Raw genomic sequence first — 16,557 nt, 5'->3', positions numbered from 1 at the left:
GAATTCTCGTCCCCAAAAATCTTGAGGTCAAATGTAAGGTTATCCCGCCAATGCCCGCCATTTGCTTTTTGACACCAACCTTGTAAGAAAATTCAAGCGGGAGCGAAATTTTTGTCAATATGGCCGATAATTTTGACATTTGGCAGCGAAGGAGATTGCTTTCGGGGAAGTTTTTCCTATTCTTCCAGATTTTGGTGAATTCTGATTGTCCAGGAAGTGTTTTTTTGGCTCTTGAGAAAGCTTAATGTGTCTGCAATAACATCGTGATGAGAGAAATGTGTGTTAAAGTGTTATTCTGTGAAATATTTTGAGGAATCTGTTAGCAAGCAGGAGCTGGGAGTCCTTTTTAGCACTTCCTGGACATCCCACAAGATACTGGTCAATAATTCTTCTTGTTTTAGTGATCAACATTGTAAAGGAGTCATTTGACACGCAAAAATTATTCACAAAATTGATATTATTGGCTTTTGGAAAATTGAAGTTTGTCCAAGTTTCTATCTTTTGCGTTCTTTAGGGGACGAGAGTTCCCATGAGTTTTCCAATTTCCCAGAGGCGGAGAAAATTCTTTCTCTACAAAAGTATCATATTTGACCACTAAGAGTTACAATAAAGTGAGTTTTACTGAAAATCGTTCGCTGGATATGTTGTGGTCCGGAAAGAGTTAAACGACAAAATTGAACAGATCGCATTATCTGATCAAAAAGTGGGGAAGTGGCATTTCACGAGAGCTTTCCAAAACGCCCTTACTTTTTAAATTCTGACAATTAGAACCGGAGTTATTGCCATTTTAAGAAATTTTTTTTGGACCCTTATAGGCATAGCTCGGGTCGGGGGGTCAGGGGACCTTAAGTTTAAGATTGATCGAAAGATCTAAGGCCCAACTATAACATACTGAAATTTGAGACCGATCGATGCCATAGGGGCGGAGCTATTGAGAAAAGAAGGGTTGGGGTATTCAAAATGGCGGAAGGAGGGGTGAGAGTGGGGGGTCAATGCACCATATTGCAATTTTCACCTGATATACAGTGCCCGCTTTCTAATCCGGACGAGTTATCGACGGTTACATTTAAAATAATTTTGAGGTCATGTATGCATTATGTGTTCAGCAATGAAAATGAATTATCATGTGAGGTTTTTGTTTAATAAGGTAAAGTACCCTTTATTCGACCGGTTCCTCTATTCGACCGGTAGATTTATTTATTCAATTTAATTATATTTGCTATAATATTTTGTGTATGATCTAACATTAATAGGTCAATTATTCTTTAAATAATACGAATCAGTGACAAATTCATAGAAATTGATGAAATTCACCATCAAATATTCAAAAATTGACCCACCGGTCGAATAGAGGAACCCGGTCGAGTAAGGGTACTTTACCTTAAATGAGGTATAATAACATAGAATTCTCTAAATATGTCTTTTTAATCTTTTTTAAAACTTTTATTCTAATTCTACAAAAAAACTTGTATTATATTTTCGAGACGTTAAACAAATTCAAAAAATCCATCCGGATTACGAAGCGGTCATCTGTCATATTGTCTCCCAATCATCCGGATTACAAAGCGGGCACTGTATAACCTGTGCCGAAAACCGCAAGTCGATATCTCTTTTAGTTTAGGACGAGCTATTAAGCTCCAAAGAGCGGCCGGCCGGGAACGTAACTTAGCCACCCATTATATTCGTGATCAGGAAGTGATGAAACACATTTTGGCCAAATTTGAGCTCGATCGGACGACATGAAATTTTGTTAGGATAGTAGGGATAGTAGGTGAGATTATTAAGAATCTCAGTTAATAAATTTCTCTTGCCGTTCTCTCGGTTCTCTCCCAATAACATTCGAATTTCTAACGACTATGTTGTATCCACAGAATTCTATACGTTGTATCATATCAGGCGTATCAGGCATATTTGGTAAGCAGCTCACCCAAGGTACATTGTTGACCGGTTCGGTAATCAATCAATAAAACAATCTTTAACCTGTCTAAACAGAATTTTTACTCCAACTATACTGTTTACTTTCTTTAAATTTCATGAGTTATAAAAGATTAACAATTTCTCGATCCACCTGCAACTTTGTCAACTTGCAATAATCCTCAAATGAAAATCAATAGAAAATTTCTCCTTCGAGTATTCTTTTCATTGGTCTATTTTTTAACCACTTCAACTAGTGCATCGATTTTGAAGCTAAAGTGAAATTTGATAGCATTGAATAGAAGAGACGCATATCCATCTGGACTTTTTTTAGAAAGAGAAAAACACATCAAATTAATCGGATTTTGATGTGTTCAAATGATTTTGAAATGTGTGGGTACTGGTAGTCAAAATCTACCCACTCTTCTATGGTGACTTTTCCGTAAATCTCAATTAAGTTGAACAGAATTAGATAGGAAGGTGCCTAACACCCACATGATGAGAGATATGTTCACAAATATTTTGATGCTTCTTTCTGGAAAATGAAAGGGAAAATGCTCCAATAGAAGTCAAAAGGTGTGTGGAAATTTCATGTGGCGCGAAAACCGCGAGCGCGCCCACCCAAAATAGCACAATGTGTGAATGAGAGAGAGTGATGTAATGCATGGAGAGTAGAGATGATCATTTGATTACTCTTTGTAATTCCTTACACTTTTATGTAATACGAGAACTTCAATTTCAATTTATTCTTACATTTTAATAATCTTAAAAGTCCATTTAATTTTTTGTAAAACTAACGCTTTTGTACAAATTTCAAGTTTTTTTTTGAGAATTTGTTATAGTTCGTATATTAGATTTAATCCAAGTTTCATTATAAATATATCTCCTTTGTTTCATCTATTTTACGTATTAATTTCTGCACGAATTAGAATTTAAATTGTTTTTTATATTAACAATTATCCAGCATTTTTCATTATATTTGTGAATTCATGGAAACTATTTCCAAAGAAAAGGACTTTCTATCTAGATAGAGAAAGGTTTTCAAGCTTCGACTTCGAATACTTCATACACCCAGCAAAATTTAATTAAGAAACTTGCATAAAGTGAGTGGTGTGGGTCGTATGTATATGTAGATCTGATCAGCCTCTCTAGGCTATGAGCTTTCCAAAAAGTGGCGTAAGTTCGCTATTGTTTTAATAGAACCGGAGATATGAGGGGGCAAAGTTCGCAAAATTAAAAAAAAATCATATTTCCAGTTCTATTTGACCGATTTTGATTAGTGAGAGCTTAAACGAAAGATCTCACGAAATTCTACAACTCTCTAGAACATTTGAGCTTCGTGGGACGAACACCAGGGGCGCCACAGTTGAAAAACTAATTTCAATATCACGTGACCTCAATTATCTCGACACGTGCTTAACAGATTTCGATGACTACTTCGACATAATTGTAGAGGACATTTATGTCTATATTTCGTCCATAGATCATTTTCCGATCAGACTACGGTATCTGTCCGATTTTTTGAATAACGCTATGAAATCGCTCCGATGCCAATTTGACTACTTCTACTCGACCTAGGGTTAAAATAGGGTTTTAAATGGAAAGTCTCACAAAATATAACAAATTTTTGATATAGTTGAAGTTCAAAAAATGAACACTTTGGGTGTTCTGTGTGAAAAAACGAGTTCAGAAACAAACAGCCTTGATTATCTCGGCTTCTGAATAATCGATGAGATCCAGTTCTACGGCAAAATTATAGAGAACATTCTGGTCTACATTTCACGCATACATCACTTTTCTGCCAGTCCATCCAAATCCTTGATAATTTGGTTTAAATAAATGAATTGTATAATTTGTTTTGAATTGTATAATTTGATGAGATTTGACGGATTTGACCATTGAGGAAAACGCGTTGATGCGTCGAAAGCTTTGGCAAAGAATTTTGTGTTTTCCTGTCCTGAAAGGATTACACCCCTGACGCATCCGGAGGGAGTTTATTTCCTTGACCTCCTTATTAAAATTCATAATAATTTGAAATGACCCAGAATGATCCACCAATAATTGAATAATAATTTCAAGAATGTAGAACACAGGATTACAAATGTTACTGAGAATTAACTTAGACGACTTAGACCAAGTTTATTTTTAAGCATTGAAAAAATTCACGAGCAAGTCCACGAGCATGCAGATACTTTACCGCCTTTACCGTATGCTCCATAAAACTCTACATCTATAAAGTAAATGTAGAAAATGGAATGTAGGAAAAGCGCCCATCTCTAATGTAAGAGCAGATGAGAGCAATTGATTTAAAAATCAATACTCGTGCTTCGTGGTAGAATTCCACTTCATTCGGTAAACTTGTGTCAGAGTGAAAAGTCCGTGAGTCGCGTGGTGACCACCAAAGACGTTGTCCAGGATTTTAGCCTATATTCTTCCTGTTTGAAAAAAAGCATGACTCGTGCGAAAAGGTAGTGTGTTGGTGTGAGAAGTGCAATGAGTGAAAAGCGCGAAGAGGACCAGGATGAGGGTGATTGGGAGTACGCAAAGAGGGGCATAGCTCTGTGGCTCAACAATCAGCCCGATGAGGCAGAACAGCATCTGCACAAGCGGACAGACAATCTCCAGACCATGATTGCCTATACATTCATCAGCTGCATGGTGAGTCATGATTTTTGGCATGTGGAGGAGGGAATGATTGACTATAATTTTTTGTGTTTGAATACAGAACGCTGTGATCTCATTTGAAATGGAAAAAATCGAGCGAGCTCAGCAGGTGCTGCAAAGTGTTGAGCAGAGATGTGGAGGAGCCCAAAATGGATGGTTTCACTCAGTCAAATCTATATTCTTCGGTTCCAGCAGTGATGCCCCGAAATCCTTAGCAATGCGCCTTGAAACTCAAATAATCCTAGCAGATACTCAACTATGCTCTGCCATTTTAACATTTTTAACTCAAGATCTAAGTGGATATATGAAGGGTATTTGGCTACTGAAGAAAGCTTGGAATGAGTATCAACAAACTCATACGGAACTCGTGAGTCTCTATGGAAGGCTCAAAGCAAGAAAAACCACAGAAAATGCTGTAGCCAGAAGACCCAAGTATGGCATTGTTCAAAGTGTTAGTGAATACCTTCTGGGAAATGCTCTTTCGGCGCGCTTTTTTGAACGTCCAGCACCCAAGATGCCGCGTAGCAAGTCCACAGGACACAATTTATCCAATACCAATCCCATTAGTGCCCAGAATCCGTCCAAAAATAGTGTAAGTATAATTGAATTAGTTATTCTAAATTGAGTTTGATTTATTTGAGAAAAATAATGGAAAAGATATGGAAGAAAAATATTGAGATTTAATTAGAGAATTCCGCTCGTTCTGCCGAATATTTTTATAATCATTATTGTTAGGGTTTACCTATGAGAATATCGAATGAAAAGCATGAGATCCTGAACTTCAATCACTTCCTTGACAATTACAATATGAGATACCTGTGAAATATACAAGACTTGAGGATTCGGCGAGAAGAGAACAATTTTTGATGCTTTCTCCTTCCAATATATTTCACACTTCACTTACAGACAATTAATTTACAAAAGGAACTTAAGTATGATGCGTTCTGATGAACGATGCAGATAATATTTTAAGAAATTTATGGAGTTGGTCAGAAAACGATGTTGCGCGTGTTGCGGTGTAGAAGGCAGAGACTGTGATAGGACAGCTTGACAGAAAGAGTGTGAAGCTAGCTACAGGTCGGAAATTCCCGTTGGTGTCGCTGCCTTCGATGAGGAGGCAGTGGCGCCAACAATTATCTTTAACCGTTTGTCCCATAAGACTTTATGGACTTTATGTATGATTTTTCTTTTGGTTGAATACACTCAAAATTTTCCAAAAGATTCTCTACCATGCTATTATTATTAATCGTATCGAGATATATTCATTTCAAAGGTAATCATTTTTACAATGTCCATATCCCGTATTAGAAGAATCTGCGAAGTCCATTGTAGACTCGCCCAGGAGCGCCTTCCCTGCATTGTGGATGCTTCTTCTATGCTCCTATGGGCGTAGGCGGTGCAATATAACGTTATCAACATATGAAAATTGTCTAAATTAGACATTCAGATCTTTGCACCGGGCGGGACTCGAACTCACAACAGTAATGCGCCACTGATTCCCCTCTACCATGCTAAACCATATATTTTAAAATTTAAAATTCATAAAGCGTGTCCCGAATTTGAAAGATAAGAAGACAAATGACTCTCATTAAAAAACTATAGTACATATAAAAATACTATTTATGTTTCATGAAAGGGTATTTCATTGTGATTTAAATCCACTTTATGGTTTTTTATTCAAGCGGTTTCTTCGCGAAATCTTCGCACCATCTTCTTTACTCCCCTCATAAGGCTCTGAACAAGATCGTCCCCACGATCTCTGACGACTTTCTTCCACTTTCGTGCGAAGTCCTGCAAATCTTTGGCTGGATTAGCCTTCTTCTTCAAGTCTCCTTTCAAAATTCCCCAGTTTTTCTCAATGGGGCGGACTTCTGGAGTGCAGGGCGGCTTGACCTTCTTATCTACATATTTAACATTGTTGTTGGAAAACCATTCCAGGGTGGCTTTCGCGTAATGACATGATGCCAAATCAGGCCAAAATAGAGGAGGGATGTCGTGGCTTTGATACAGTGGTAAAAGTCGTTTTTGGAGGCACTCTTTAATGTAGATATGCGCGTTCATTGTCCCTGTCATGAAAAATTCTTTGCTGTGACGTCCACAAGAGCAGATTGCCATCCAAACCACATATTTCTTCGGGAAGTTGTCGTATTCTTTGAATCTGTACTTGCTGGCTGCACCCGTATACGAGTCTTCGCCATGTATAACTGTTGGCCGGGCAACTGAGTAAATTCACCTTTTACGACAGTTTCGTCGTCCATCAAAATGCATCCTTGAAAGCCTTTCAAAACTCGATCACTTAGATTTCTCGACCTCGTTTTGGCACTTTGCCTTCGCTTGTACGTTATCAATCCGTTATTCTCTTTGATTCTCTGCACTAAGCCCTTGGAGATACCGAGCTTTTTGCCCACTTCTCTGACTGAAAGGCAAGGTTGCTTCTGGAAAAGCGCCAACACTCTCTTCTCCATGCTCTTGTCTACAGCTCCAGGTTTTCTGTCACATCCTGGCTATCGAACAACAGTCTTGAGTTCCTTGAAGCGTAATATAACCATTCGCACCGTGGATGGACACTTTCCGGTGATCCTTCCGATTTCAGAATAGCTCGCTTTTGGATTGTTTAGGTACGTGTCCACGATCAATTTGTGTAGCTTCTCCATTTTTATCACTTTTCTCAACCAAAACACAACCTTTTTCAATAGTTTTTTCAGAAATGAAAAGCTGACGAAATTCTCTTGCAACGTCAAAAAAAATTCAAAACAAAACTCAATTCCCACTGCGACTAACTTCATGTCGAAAACTTAAATTTAAATTCGGGACACGCTTTATGCTATGCATTGATTGCATCAATTCATAAAATATTATCATCGATTTTTGAATGATATTTTCAGATCAATCAAATTAAACTTATTTAAAGACCTATTCGTTTTTTATCAGATTGATAATTGGGCTTCTCCGTATCCCTGGATCAATTTTAATTTCAGTCCTACAAGGGTCTTATTCACGGGAGAATATTTAGTTATTTGTATACGGTTTTCTCTCCCGAAGTATACGCTTTGGTTGAAATTTTTCTTGGGAGTTCTTTACATTAAAGAATTTCGTTCAAATTTTTAAAGTTTTCACTTCCGAATCACTTTCCAGTATTTTGTATAATTTTAGGATTTTTATGATTTCTGTGATTTAAATTTTAAATATTAGAAATTAAATATTGTACCTTAGTTTTAACTATTAAAATTTCGATTACTTCAGTGTATGCGAACTAGTCAGTCTACGGACTTTGCTCCTTCGAGTCCTTTGCCGGACATCGACGTGGCCACCGTGGAACGCCTAATGGGTGCTGTGAATTTTGGCTACGGCCTCTTTCAGCTCAGTATCTCCCTCCTGCCTCCCAATATCCTCCGCATGATAAGCTTCCTGGGCTTCGAGGGGAATCGCAATACTGGGCGCTCCTGTTTGGAATACTCTCGCTCAACCGACGACATCAGGGCTCCATTGGCCACCCTCGCACTGCTTTGGTACCTCACAATTGGTACTCAAATCTTTGCATCCACGGAACTGAATTGCAGGGATGCTTCACGAGATGCTGCAGCAATTCTCACACAAACTGAGGAGCAATATGGCACCTCATCTCTGCATCTTTTCTTCCGTGGACGCGTGGCTAGGATGAGGAGTGAAATTGATACAGCTCTGGAGTATTTTCAGAGAGCTTATCGTGTGGCAGCGCAGTCAGAGATGCGTCTGCTTTGCCTCCACGAAGTTGGTTGGTGCCATCTTATTCGGCTGGAGTATGACAATGCCATGGAAGCCTTCCATTGCCTTGGGCACGCTACTCAGTTCTCCAAGAGTTTCTTCATCTACCTCGTGGCCATTTGCCAAGGATCCAGCGGGAAATTTGAAGATCTTCTGATTCTCCGCAATGAACTCCAGCATCATCTCCAGGTAGAATTTACCAAGTATTTCTAGTTTTTCTTAATTGATACAAGAAAGTTCTACGTACCTCTTAGGCGGCATCTGCAAAGGAGACAGAGATTCAGCGCTTCCTGGTTGGCAGACACAGTCGAATGCCAGAAGACGTAAATGCCAATGGGGAAGAAGATGCCGCTTTCTGGCGGTATCTCATCTACGAGATGCTCCTGCTGTGGAACACTCTGGAGATCTGCACTCCAGCTGTTTTGGATGACATCGTGAACGACTGTGCCAAGCCACAGCTGACAATAAAAGAACCTATTCCGGGTCTAGCCAAACTCATACTTGGCACGTGCCATGAGCTGTGCGGACGCTTCCCAGAGGCCATTCAGGCCTACCGGGAATGCATAGAGATCCGCCAGGAGATTACCACGGACTTCCTCCACATTCCCGCCTTTGCCCACGTGAGACTTGCCCTACTACTTATGGCTAATGGTGGATCTCAAGAGCGCGATGAGGCCCGGAGCCTTCTCAGGAGTGCCCAACAATTCAAGGGCTATGACTTTGAATGCCGCTTAAGTGTGAGAATTAATGCAGGTCTCAAGCAACTCACGGCTTGATTCCCTATTATAGTTATGTTGTGGCATCCCTGGGTGAATATTGGTAGACACGGAACTTTCATTATTGTGCAATTTTTATTGACAAAAAAGTGAAGTGATAGAATTCAAGAAAAAAAGTTTTTACAGTGATATTACATATTTCTAGTCAACCAAATGTACTCATTCAATGTTCAAGTTAATGTTGTTACTATGCCAGAAGAGCGTTTAGTATTGAGAATGCGTTAAGCGTTAAGCATATCATGAAATTGTTTGTTACATCTAACAACAATTTTGTTAATATTAACAAATTAATTACGTCTTCTTCGTGATTCCATCTCAACTTGACCCAGGTAACCTCTTATAGAGCAATCAAAGTTAGTGAAACATTAGGCAAAGGGACCAAGATTTAAGAAGTTGAAGGAGGTGAAGAAATCAAAGACGACGTAGTTGAGTTAGGATATGAGTTGTAGACCTGTACTTACTTCCGACGTTAAGTTACAAGTAAATTGAAACAAGTTCTGTAATAAATTTATATCGGATTACAGAATATATGCTACCAAAAATATCACAGCACAGGATTAAAAACTACAACTTTTGCCAAAAACTTTGAGCTAAGAATTGTAAAAAATTAAACTTGCAGTTTAAACTGCGAAAAAAGGAATAAAAATTAAAGGTCCTCACTTTTTAAAGAACGATATCTTTAAGGTCTAAAAAGGCTTATTAATTCAACAGTCTTCTAAAGAAAGGAATACAAATGTAACCTGAAATACCGTTTATGTATGAACAAAACATGAAACATTACTAAAAAATAACTTTGAAAATTATAAATTTACGATATTAATTAATGATTTCAAATAAAGAGCTAACAGAAGAAAGATTTATATCTTAAAAATTTATTTTAAATTGCTCACTTAATTGAGAAACAATAAAAATCTAAAGGCACCATTAGGTCTGGCTTTAGATAAAGTTTATTTGAACGCTCAAACAGTTTTAAAATTGATTTCAGGGAAGAACGCTTAAATAAAAACTATATTTAAATATTTAATGTCAAAATTGAAGATTTCGTCTTTTGAGTTAAGCGGGATATAACGCTTCATTTATTCCAAACTTACCGAAAACTTTCAGTATTTTGAATTTAAAGATTTAAAAATTCCTTCCGATCAACTTTAAAATTAAGGAAATCCTAAACAAGTTTGACATTTTCACTTGAGCTTCGTCATTGTGAAATTTGTTACAATTCAAACATGAAAGAGCTTGAAGAAATTTGACATTTTAAAATTAAAGATCTTTTCAGAAAATACAAATCAGCCTTTTAAAGCTCATTTAAAGACATACCGCTTAAAAGTTTATCTCAAAATTAAGGAGCAAATTTTTGTTACAAACTTTACAAACTTTTATTCACGTTTCTCAAATGCCACGGTCTCTTCTCTTTCGCTATTTTTTGACTATCAATTTTCCGGTAGGTGCGCTGTTAGCGCTTGATAATTGCAATTCGAAGAAGAAGCTTTAAGTTTAAATTAACATAATTTTGCGTTTTTCGAAATTCTTTTAAATTTTTATAGATTTTTAGATCATTTGTATAGTCGCTGGTTTGCTTTTACCATGATTATTGTGTAATTTTGTAGTTGTGTAATTTTAATTTTATATAAAGTTAGACGGTGTAATTTGGAATGAATGAAGCAAAGCGTGCGCGACTGTGAATCTGAGGAACTCTCTATGGCCCGAGAAATTTTCAAAAGACGTCGAGAATCTGGGAAATTTTTGAGAACTACTTTCGAAGAGTTTGGTATCTTGATAAATTTCCGTGAATGCGATAAATCTTCAGAAACAAATAGGCAGCCCCTACAACCCGAGACAACCTTCGGAACCATCGGGAAATCCGGGAAATTTTGAAGAAAAAAAAAAAACTACGGAGATCGCTATCAAAACTGGGAACCCTCCGTAAACTCAGGGTACGCGGTAAAAAATTTCGGCACATATTTGTTCCAAAAATTAGCTCGTCCACGAACACCATAATTTTTGGCACAATCTTGTTCATTTTACGAGATTCAAAAAGATAATCAATATTAGTAACGAATTTGTTCCAAAACGTAGCTTGTCCACGGATACCGAAAATTTTTGGAACAAATTTGTACCTTCTAGGAGGAACAAAAAGATACCCAATATTAGTAACGAATTTGTTCCAAAAAATAGCTCGTCTAGTATAAAATCGTATCCCTCCTCTCACACTCAATCACCCGTCAGCGAAGCGAAGAGTACACGAAATCTGTGGAAATTTTCGTGCTACATGGTTTCACTTTTTTAAATCGAGATTCCCTTCCCCTCCTGCTGCCAGCACTCGCATATGATTTCGTCATGCACGCGTTTGTATAAAACACTCTTAAGTTGATTCTTACTTGATGTTCCCTATGAACTTCCGCCACTGAAATCCATCTCGACTGAAGTATAGGCCTTAACTGTAAAACGAAATCACTTACACGAATTTGTTTCCGACAATGGGAACAAAAAGATCCCCCATATTAGTAACAATTTCGTTCAAAAAATTACCTCGTCCACGGACACCGAAAATTTTTGGAACAAATATGTTACAGATGTAGGAATAATATTGTTATAAAAAATATGTATCAATTTGATCCTGACAGTGGAAACAAAACAGCCGAGTGCAACAAATTCTATTCCAACTTTCAGAAACAAATTTGTATAAAACGTAATCAACTCAAATTTGTAGATATTCTACCGTATCAAAACGGTTCCAAAAGAAAACTCTAACAAAATTGCAACTAATATTTCGTAACAAAACTCATCAAAACTTTTTTGGAACAAACAAATATCTTCTCTAGGTACAAATTGATTCCAAAAAAAAAATGTTCCAAGGAAAACTTGTTCCAATATTTTGGTGTCCAAAAGTTTTTACCGTGTACTCGTGGAATCCTCGGAAGCCGTCAAGACCTCGGCTAACCCTTGTAAGTATTTTATACGTCTCCACATTACAAAATTTATTTTATTTCCTCGCTTTTCTTTTTGCCGTGTGGAAACTTTGTCAACTAGGGTAAATGTCCTAATTCAAAACCATTTCTAGACGCTTTAACTTTGACAGAAGATTCAACACATTAAGTTCATATTTTTTCTGAAGAAAATTACATAAATTTGGTCTTTGACTCTTCTAAAATGTTACTGTTTAGTGAAAATTCTTTAGATATAATTTCAAAACTTCTTAAATACAAGAAAAATACGCAAGTGTAAAATGCTTCTATTGGAAACAAATTAATCCAAATGGAGACACTTAAAGTTTCTAATTGGAGACAAACAATGTAAGTGAAACCGCGACGAAAGGCTTCCAAAACCTTGTTGAGTTGTTCTTGAGTGCAGTATTTGTTCTTATTCCTAGTCTTTTCTCTTTTCCCATCTAAAACAATCAGAAAATCTCTCCAAAAAAAATGCTATTTCCGGACTTTCCTATTGAAGCATTTGCAGACACTTCAGAAAAACCCTTTTTGTTCACGAAATAAGTAATTATTTCATTTGAAAAATTCACGTTCCGTTAACAATAAAGATTAGCACTTAATTTAACTAAAATTAGCCAGAAATGTGACATAAAATGTTAAATAAAACGAATCAACAACAGTCACCTCATTGTGTTTTTCATTGGAAAACATGGTCAATCGATGAAAATTTCGATGGTGAAAATTAATTAATTTTTCTATTAACTATTAACTATTAATTTTTCTGAGAAATTAACAAATTAAAATTTGTAAATATGAATGGATTTTCGCTTTATTTGGAGCAAAATTAAGTAAATAATGAAACTGTGGTGTAGAAAATTATATAAATAATAATTTAGTACTGTATTTATCATGGAAAAAATGACGTTTCCATTTGGAGTAGCGAAAAATTTCCATTTGGAGCAGGTTTTGAATTAGCTTAATTTACCCTACTAAATTGTGTATATCATTTTACACAATTATTACACATTTTGAGTAAAAATACACAAATTTTACACAAAAGGCGTAGAAATTAAAGAAATGTGAAAATTCACATTTATTTTATATAATAAATTTTAATTTTTAAAACAAAAATATTCAGCGGAATATTATTTTATTGTTGTGGAGTAATCCATATGGCGTCAGGGATGGCGTAGTAAAATTTGCATTTACTAAAAGAGAATTATTATACATATAACTACAAAAAAATCTCACGATTGTGATGAAGTATGAGGTTTATTTCCAAATATTATTTGTTGCTGCGTTTAAATAATTCAGGTGCTTAGTTAGACTTTAATAAACCAGAAATAATAAGGGTAAGTGTGCCAAATTTCGGCACAGTTGCATGCAAGCGTCATGTAATATTTTAAATACAAATTGATTTTTTTTATTCTTTCTTCTGAAAGAGTATTGCTTGGAACTTTGTAAAGAGTTTACCGTCTTTATTTATGCTAAGATCATTCTTAATACATTTTAAAATGAATAAATATACAGAGACATAGCTTTGGTGGACTATTTCGGCCACCTTCATTCTCATAGTTCCTTGCCCTTCGGGAATTCTTCCAATGCCTTTTTCACGTCATCTCGTTTGTCGAAGTTACATTTTTTGTTATTCTTTTGCATTGTATAATCTCTAGAGTACGTAAAATGTAAAAGTTCATGGAAATTTGAGGAACAAAAAAGGTGGCCGAAATTGCAAGCTGGCCGGAATTTAGGACACTTACCATATTTTGTTATTTTTTGTTAAGTTTAAAATTTTTAAGACTTACCAAATGTTTAAAATATGCTTAACGCTTTCCATTGAATAAAGTCCGGGTCCTACCAATATTCACCAAGTGTCAATGACCGTTTATTAGCACGCTAATTAATTCACACCTTTAGAAGCCAAAACACTCCTCTTGAGAGAAGGTAAATAAAAGTGAGCACTGAACGATTTTACGTTTAAATATTTATTGTAAATTTCGCGTTGATCCAAATTCAAGAGAAGAATATCGTTTTGAATTTTTCAATAATTATATTTTCACTCTTCACACTTACTTTAGTCTCACACACGGAACACAATAATAATGTAAAAAAAAGATACTGATAAATTAACTTAGATTAATACTCCTGTTTTTTTTCTTGTAATCTCCAAATTGTGGCAAGTAGAACGTTGAAAAAGAGATCGATGCCAAGAGAATAATTTATCGGGAAATGCTGATGGGGAGAATTTAAAACAAGTTAACTTTCAAGCAAAAAAATCCTTAATGTAATAGTCCTTTTTTTTTAGATAAAACCACGAAAATTAACTTACACGTTAAAATGTGAAAAATAAACCAAGTCCTTCTACAGACATTGTGTATAGTTTCTTCAACTCTTTTTGCGCTTCCTGTTCTTTCTGTAGCCCTTGCCATACCATCCGGCCTGGATTTTTGGCTCACGCATCTCACCCTCCAACTTCGGTCGCTTCTCCTCACGCCCACTCGCCTCGTCCGACACGCTATTTTCCTCCTCAATGGAAGACGTCGTCTTTGCACCCCCAGGGCCCTCTTCCTCCTCAGACTCCTCATTCTCCGTGAAGTCACAGCACTCGCAGACCACAACCTTGCCACTGCGCTCGACCGTGACCTGGAACTCGGGCTTCCGTGCCGTATAAAACTGACATCCCAGTTCACCGTAATTGTCAAAGCAGAATTCACATTCGGCATTTGTGGCGCCTTTTATTTGAAAAATCGGGATGAATATCGAACCCCAGAGATCCATATCCGATGGCGGCGGATTGATAATACTGTGCAAACCCGAGTACGCATAATTTGTATCGTACCAGTACGGCAAAGAGCCCTCAATGGCCTTGTAATAGTTCAGAAGGTCTTTGTAGTAGTCCTCTGGGGATTTCTCTACAAAAGACACAAAACGCAAACCCCCCAAAAGAAAAATCAATTTTTGGCACTCATCCAAAATAACCAAAAGAACAACCACCCTTTTTTTTAATTTTAAGATTGCACCTATTTTTATCCACAAACTCTTATTGGCTTTTAGTCGCCTTCATCACACCTTGTGTCTATCAAAATATTTACATTTACAAGAAGAAGAAAAAAAAACGAAGAAAAAAGAATTTGATAATGGCTTGTTTTGTATTTACTGAAAAAAAGCCAAAAATAGTCCACAATTTGATGTTTAATCTTTGGTCTGAGGAAAAGAGCACAAGAGATGTGTTTACAATTGGGAATCATTAAGCCTCAAAACAAACATCCTGAAGAATCAATCCACAATATTTTTTTATATCACAGCCAGTCAATGTGAAGTACAAAAGAAATTGAGAAGTTAATGCGATGCTTATGTTAATTCAAGAGAATATCTTTGAAAACGACAGCCTGGAAGATATCACTATAAAAAATCTATAGACCTTCTTCAATGTCGTAAGTTTCTTAGAATTCGAACAAGGAATTTAGAAAATAAAAAAATATCGAAATTTTTAGCACTATTTTTGAAATATTTTCCTTGCAGAAGATAACAATTATTACCTACTTATTTTCCAAAATTGATGCACTGGTAAATATTTTCTAAATAATTTGGATTCTTTGAATACGAATCCGCTATCTATTTTAGAATTTCACAAAAGTTCATTTCTCCAGAAATCCTTTTATTAAAAATGGCCACTTGGGGTAAAAAGTAACAAAAGGTACAGTGCCCGATTCGTAATCCGGATGATTGGGAGACAATTTGACAGATGTCCGCTTCGTAATCCGGATGGATTTTTTGAATTTGTTCAACGTCTTGAAAATATAATACAAGGTTTTTTCCGAGAATTAGAATAAAAGTTTTAAATAAGTTTAAAAGGACAAAATTAGAGAATTCTATGCTATTATACTTCATTTATTGAACAAAAACTTCACAGGATAATTCATTCTCATTGCTGAACACCACCCCCCTATCAATATCGTTATTTTAGCAAATTCTCTATAGAGAATTCAAATTTACACCGTAAGCGGTGCGCCACTAGCGAACCTGCCGGCAAACTCTCATAATCGCTTGACAGTCGCTTCGCGGAGCATTATTGTTGTTCTTGTGAAATTCGCGAGTGGAAAGTTTAAGTGCTAAAAAAAGATTAATAAAAGTGAGAAACAATCTAAAACTAAAGGCCAAAGAAACAATAAAACATTTTACGTGGATTGGCCAGTGAAAAAAAGTGAGTGAAATGAAGTGTGTTGTGAAAAACTGCAACAACAGCGACGTGCGGAATCCTCTGGGGGTATCATTCCACAGGTATTGTGCCCACATCTTTTATCTTTTACTGAACTTGCCGTAATTGATTTATTCATAAAATAGTTAAATAATTCAGACTTCTACTGAGCTGAGAATTCTTAGTAAGTTCACCAAATATTAAGAGAGAGAGTGTCAAAAATGTGGTCGAACATTGGAAAATTGATAAAAAAATTTCTTTGGCCAGAGATGAATTAGGGGTAATGTCTCTCACAAAAATTCTTTTATTTTTTTTTAATAGTAAATTAACTTTTCTT

General features: G+C 36.2%; 2 protein-coding genes across 7 annotated transcripts in view; one reads left to right on the top strand and one right to left on the bottom strand.

Moving 5' to 3' along the window:
* The first annotated feature begins 4,064 nt into the window (after positions 1–4,064).
* On the top strand, positions 4,065–14,390 carry LOC129799994 (tetratricopeptide repeat protein 39C-like). Of its 5 annotated transcripts, none has more exons than XR_008751572.1 (5): positions 4,203–4,572; positions 4,640–5,170; positions 7,822–8,511; positions 8,577–9,253; positions 13,940–14,390. XR_008751572.1 is itself a non-coding variant. In XM_055844338.1 (5 exons), exons 1-5 carry the CDS (start codon positions 4,408–4,410, stop codon positions 13,958–13,960), a joined length of 1,890 nt encoding a protein of 629 aa, XP_055700313.1. In that variant the 5' UTR covers positions 4,203–4,407; the 3' UTR covers positions 13,961–14,390. The 5 variants fall into 5 exon arrangements, 3 of the variants coding, with proteins under 3 accessions (XP_055700312.1, XP_055700313.1, XP_055700315.1); XR_008751571.1 differs by having other exon boundaries at positions 13,915–14,390; XM_055844338.1 differs by having other exon boundaries at positions 8,577–9,059.
* The window catches only part of LOC129799991 (NAD-dependent protein deacetylase Sirt7), a 31,340-nt gene continuing 28,835 nt past the window's right edge, over positions 14,053–16,557 (bottom strand). The window contains exons 3-4 of one of the 2 annotated variants that reach the window (XR_008751570.1): positions 14,352–14,934; positions 14,053–14,254 (exon numbers count right to left, since the gene is read on the bottom strand). Coding sequence is in view for 1 of the 2 variants with exons in the window: in XM_055844330.1 (XP_055700305.1) it covers positions 14,408–14,934 (527 nt within the window). In the remaining variant the exon portion in view is untranslated. Of the gene's footprint in view, positions 14,255–14,283; positions 14,935–16,557 lie in introns of those variants that run through there. The other variant, XM_055844330.1, reaches the window with a different exon arrangement.

Source organism: Phlebotomus papatasi, chromosome 1 (genome assembly GCF_024763615.1).
Source record: "Phlebotomus papatasi isolate M1 chromosome 1, Ppap_2.1, whole genome shotgun sequence".
NCBI lineage: Eukaryota > Metazoa > Arthropoda > Insecta > Diptera > Psychodidae > Phlebotomus > Phlebotomus papatasi.
The sequence above is the reverse complement of the archived record's forward strand: the minus strand, read 5'-3'. Positions and strand labels throughout refer to the sequence as shown.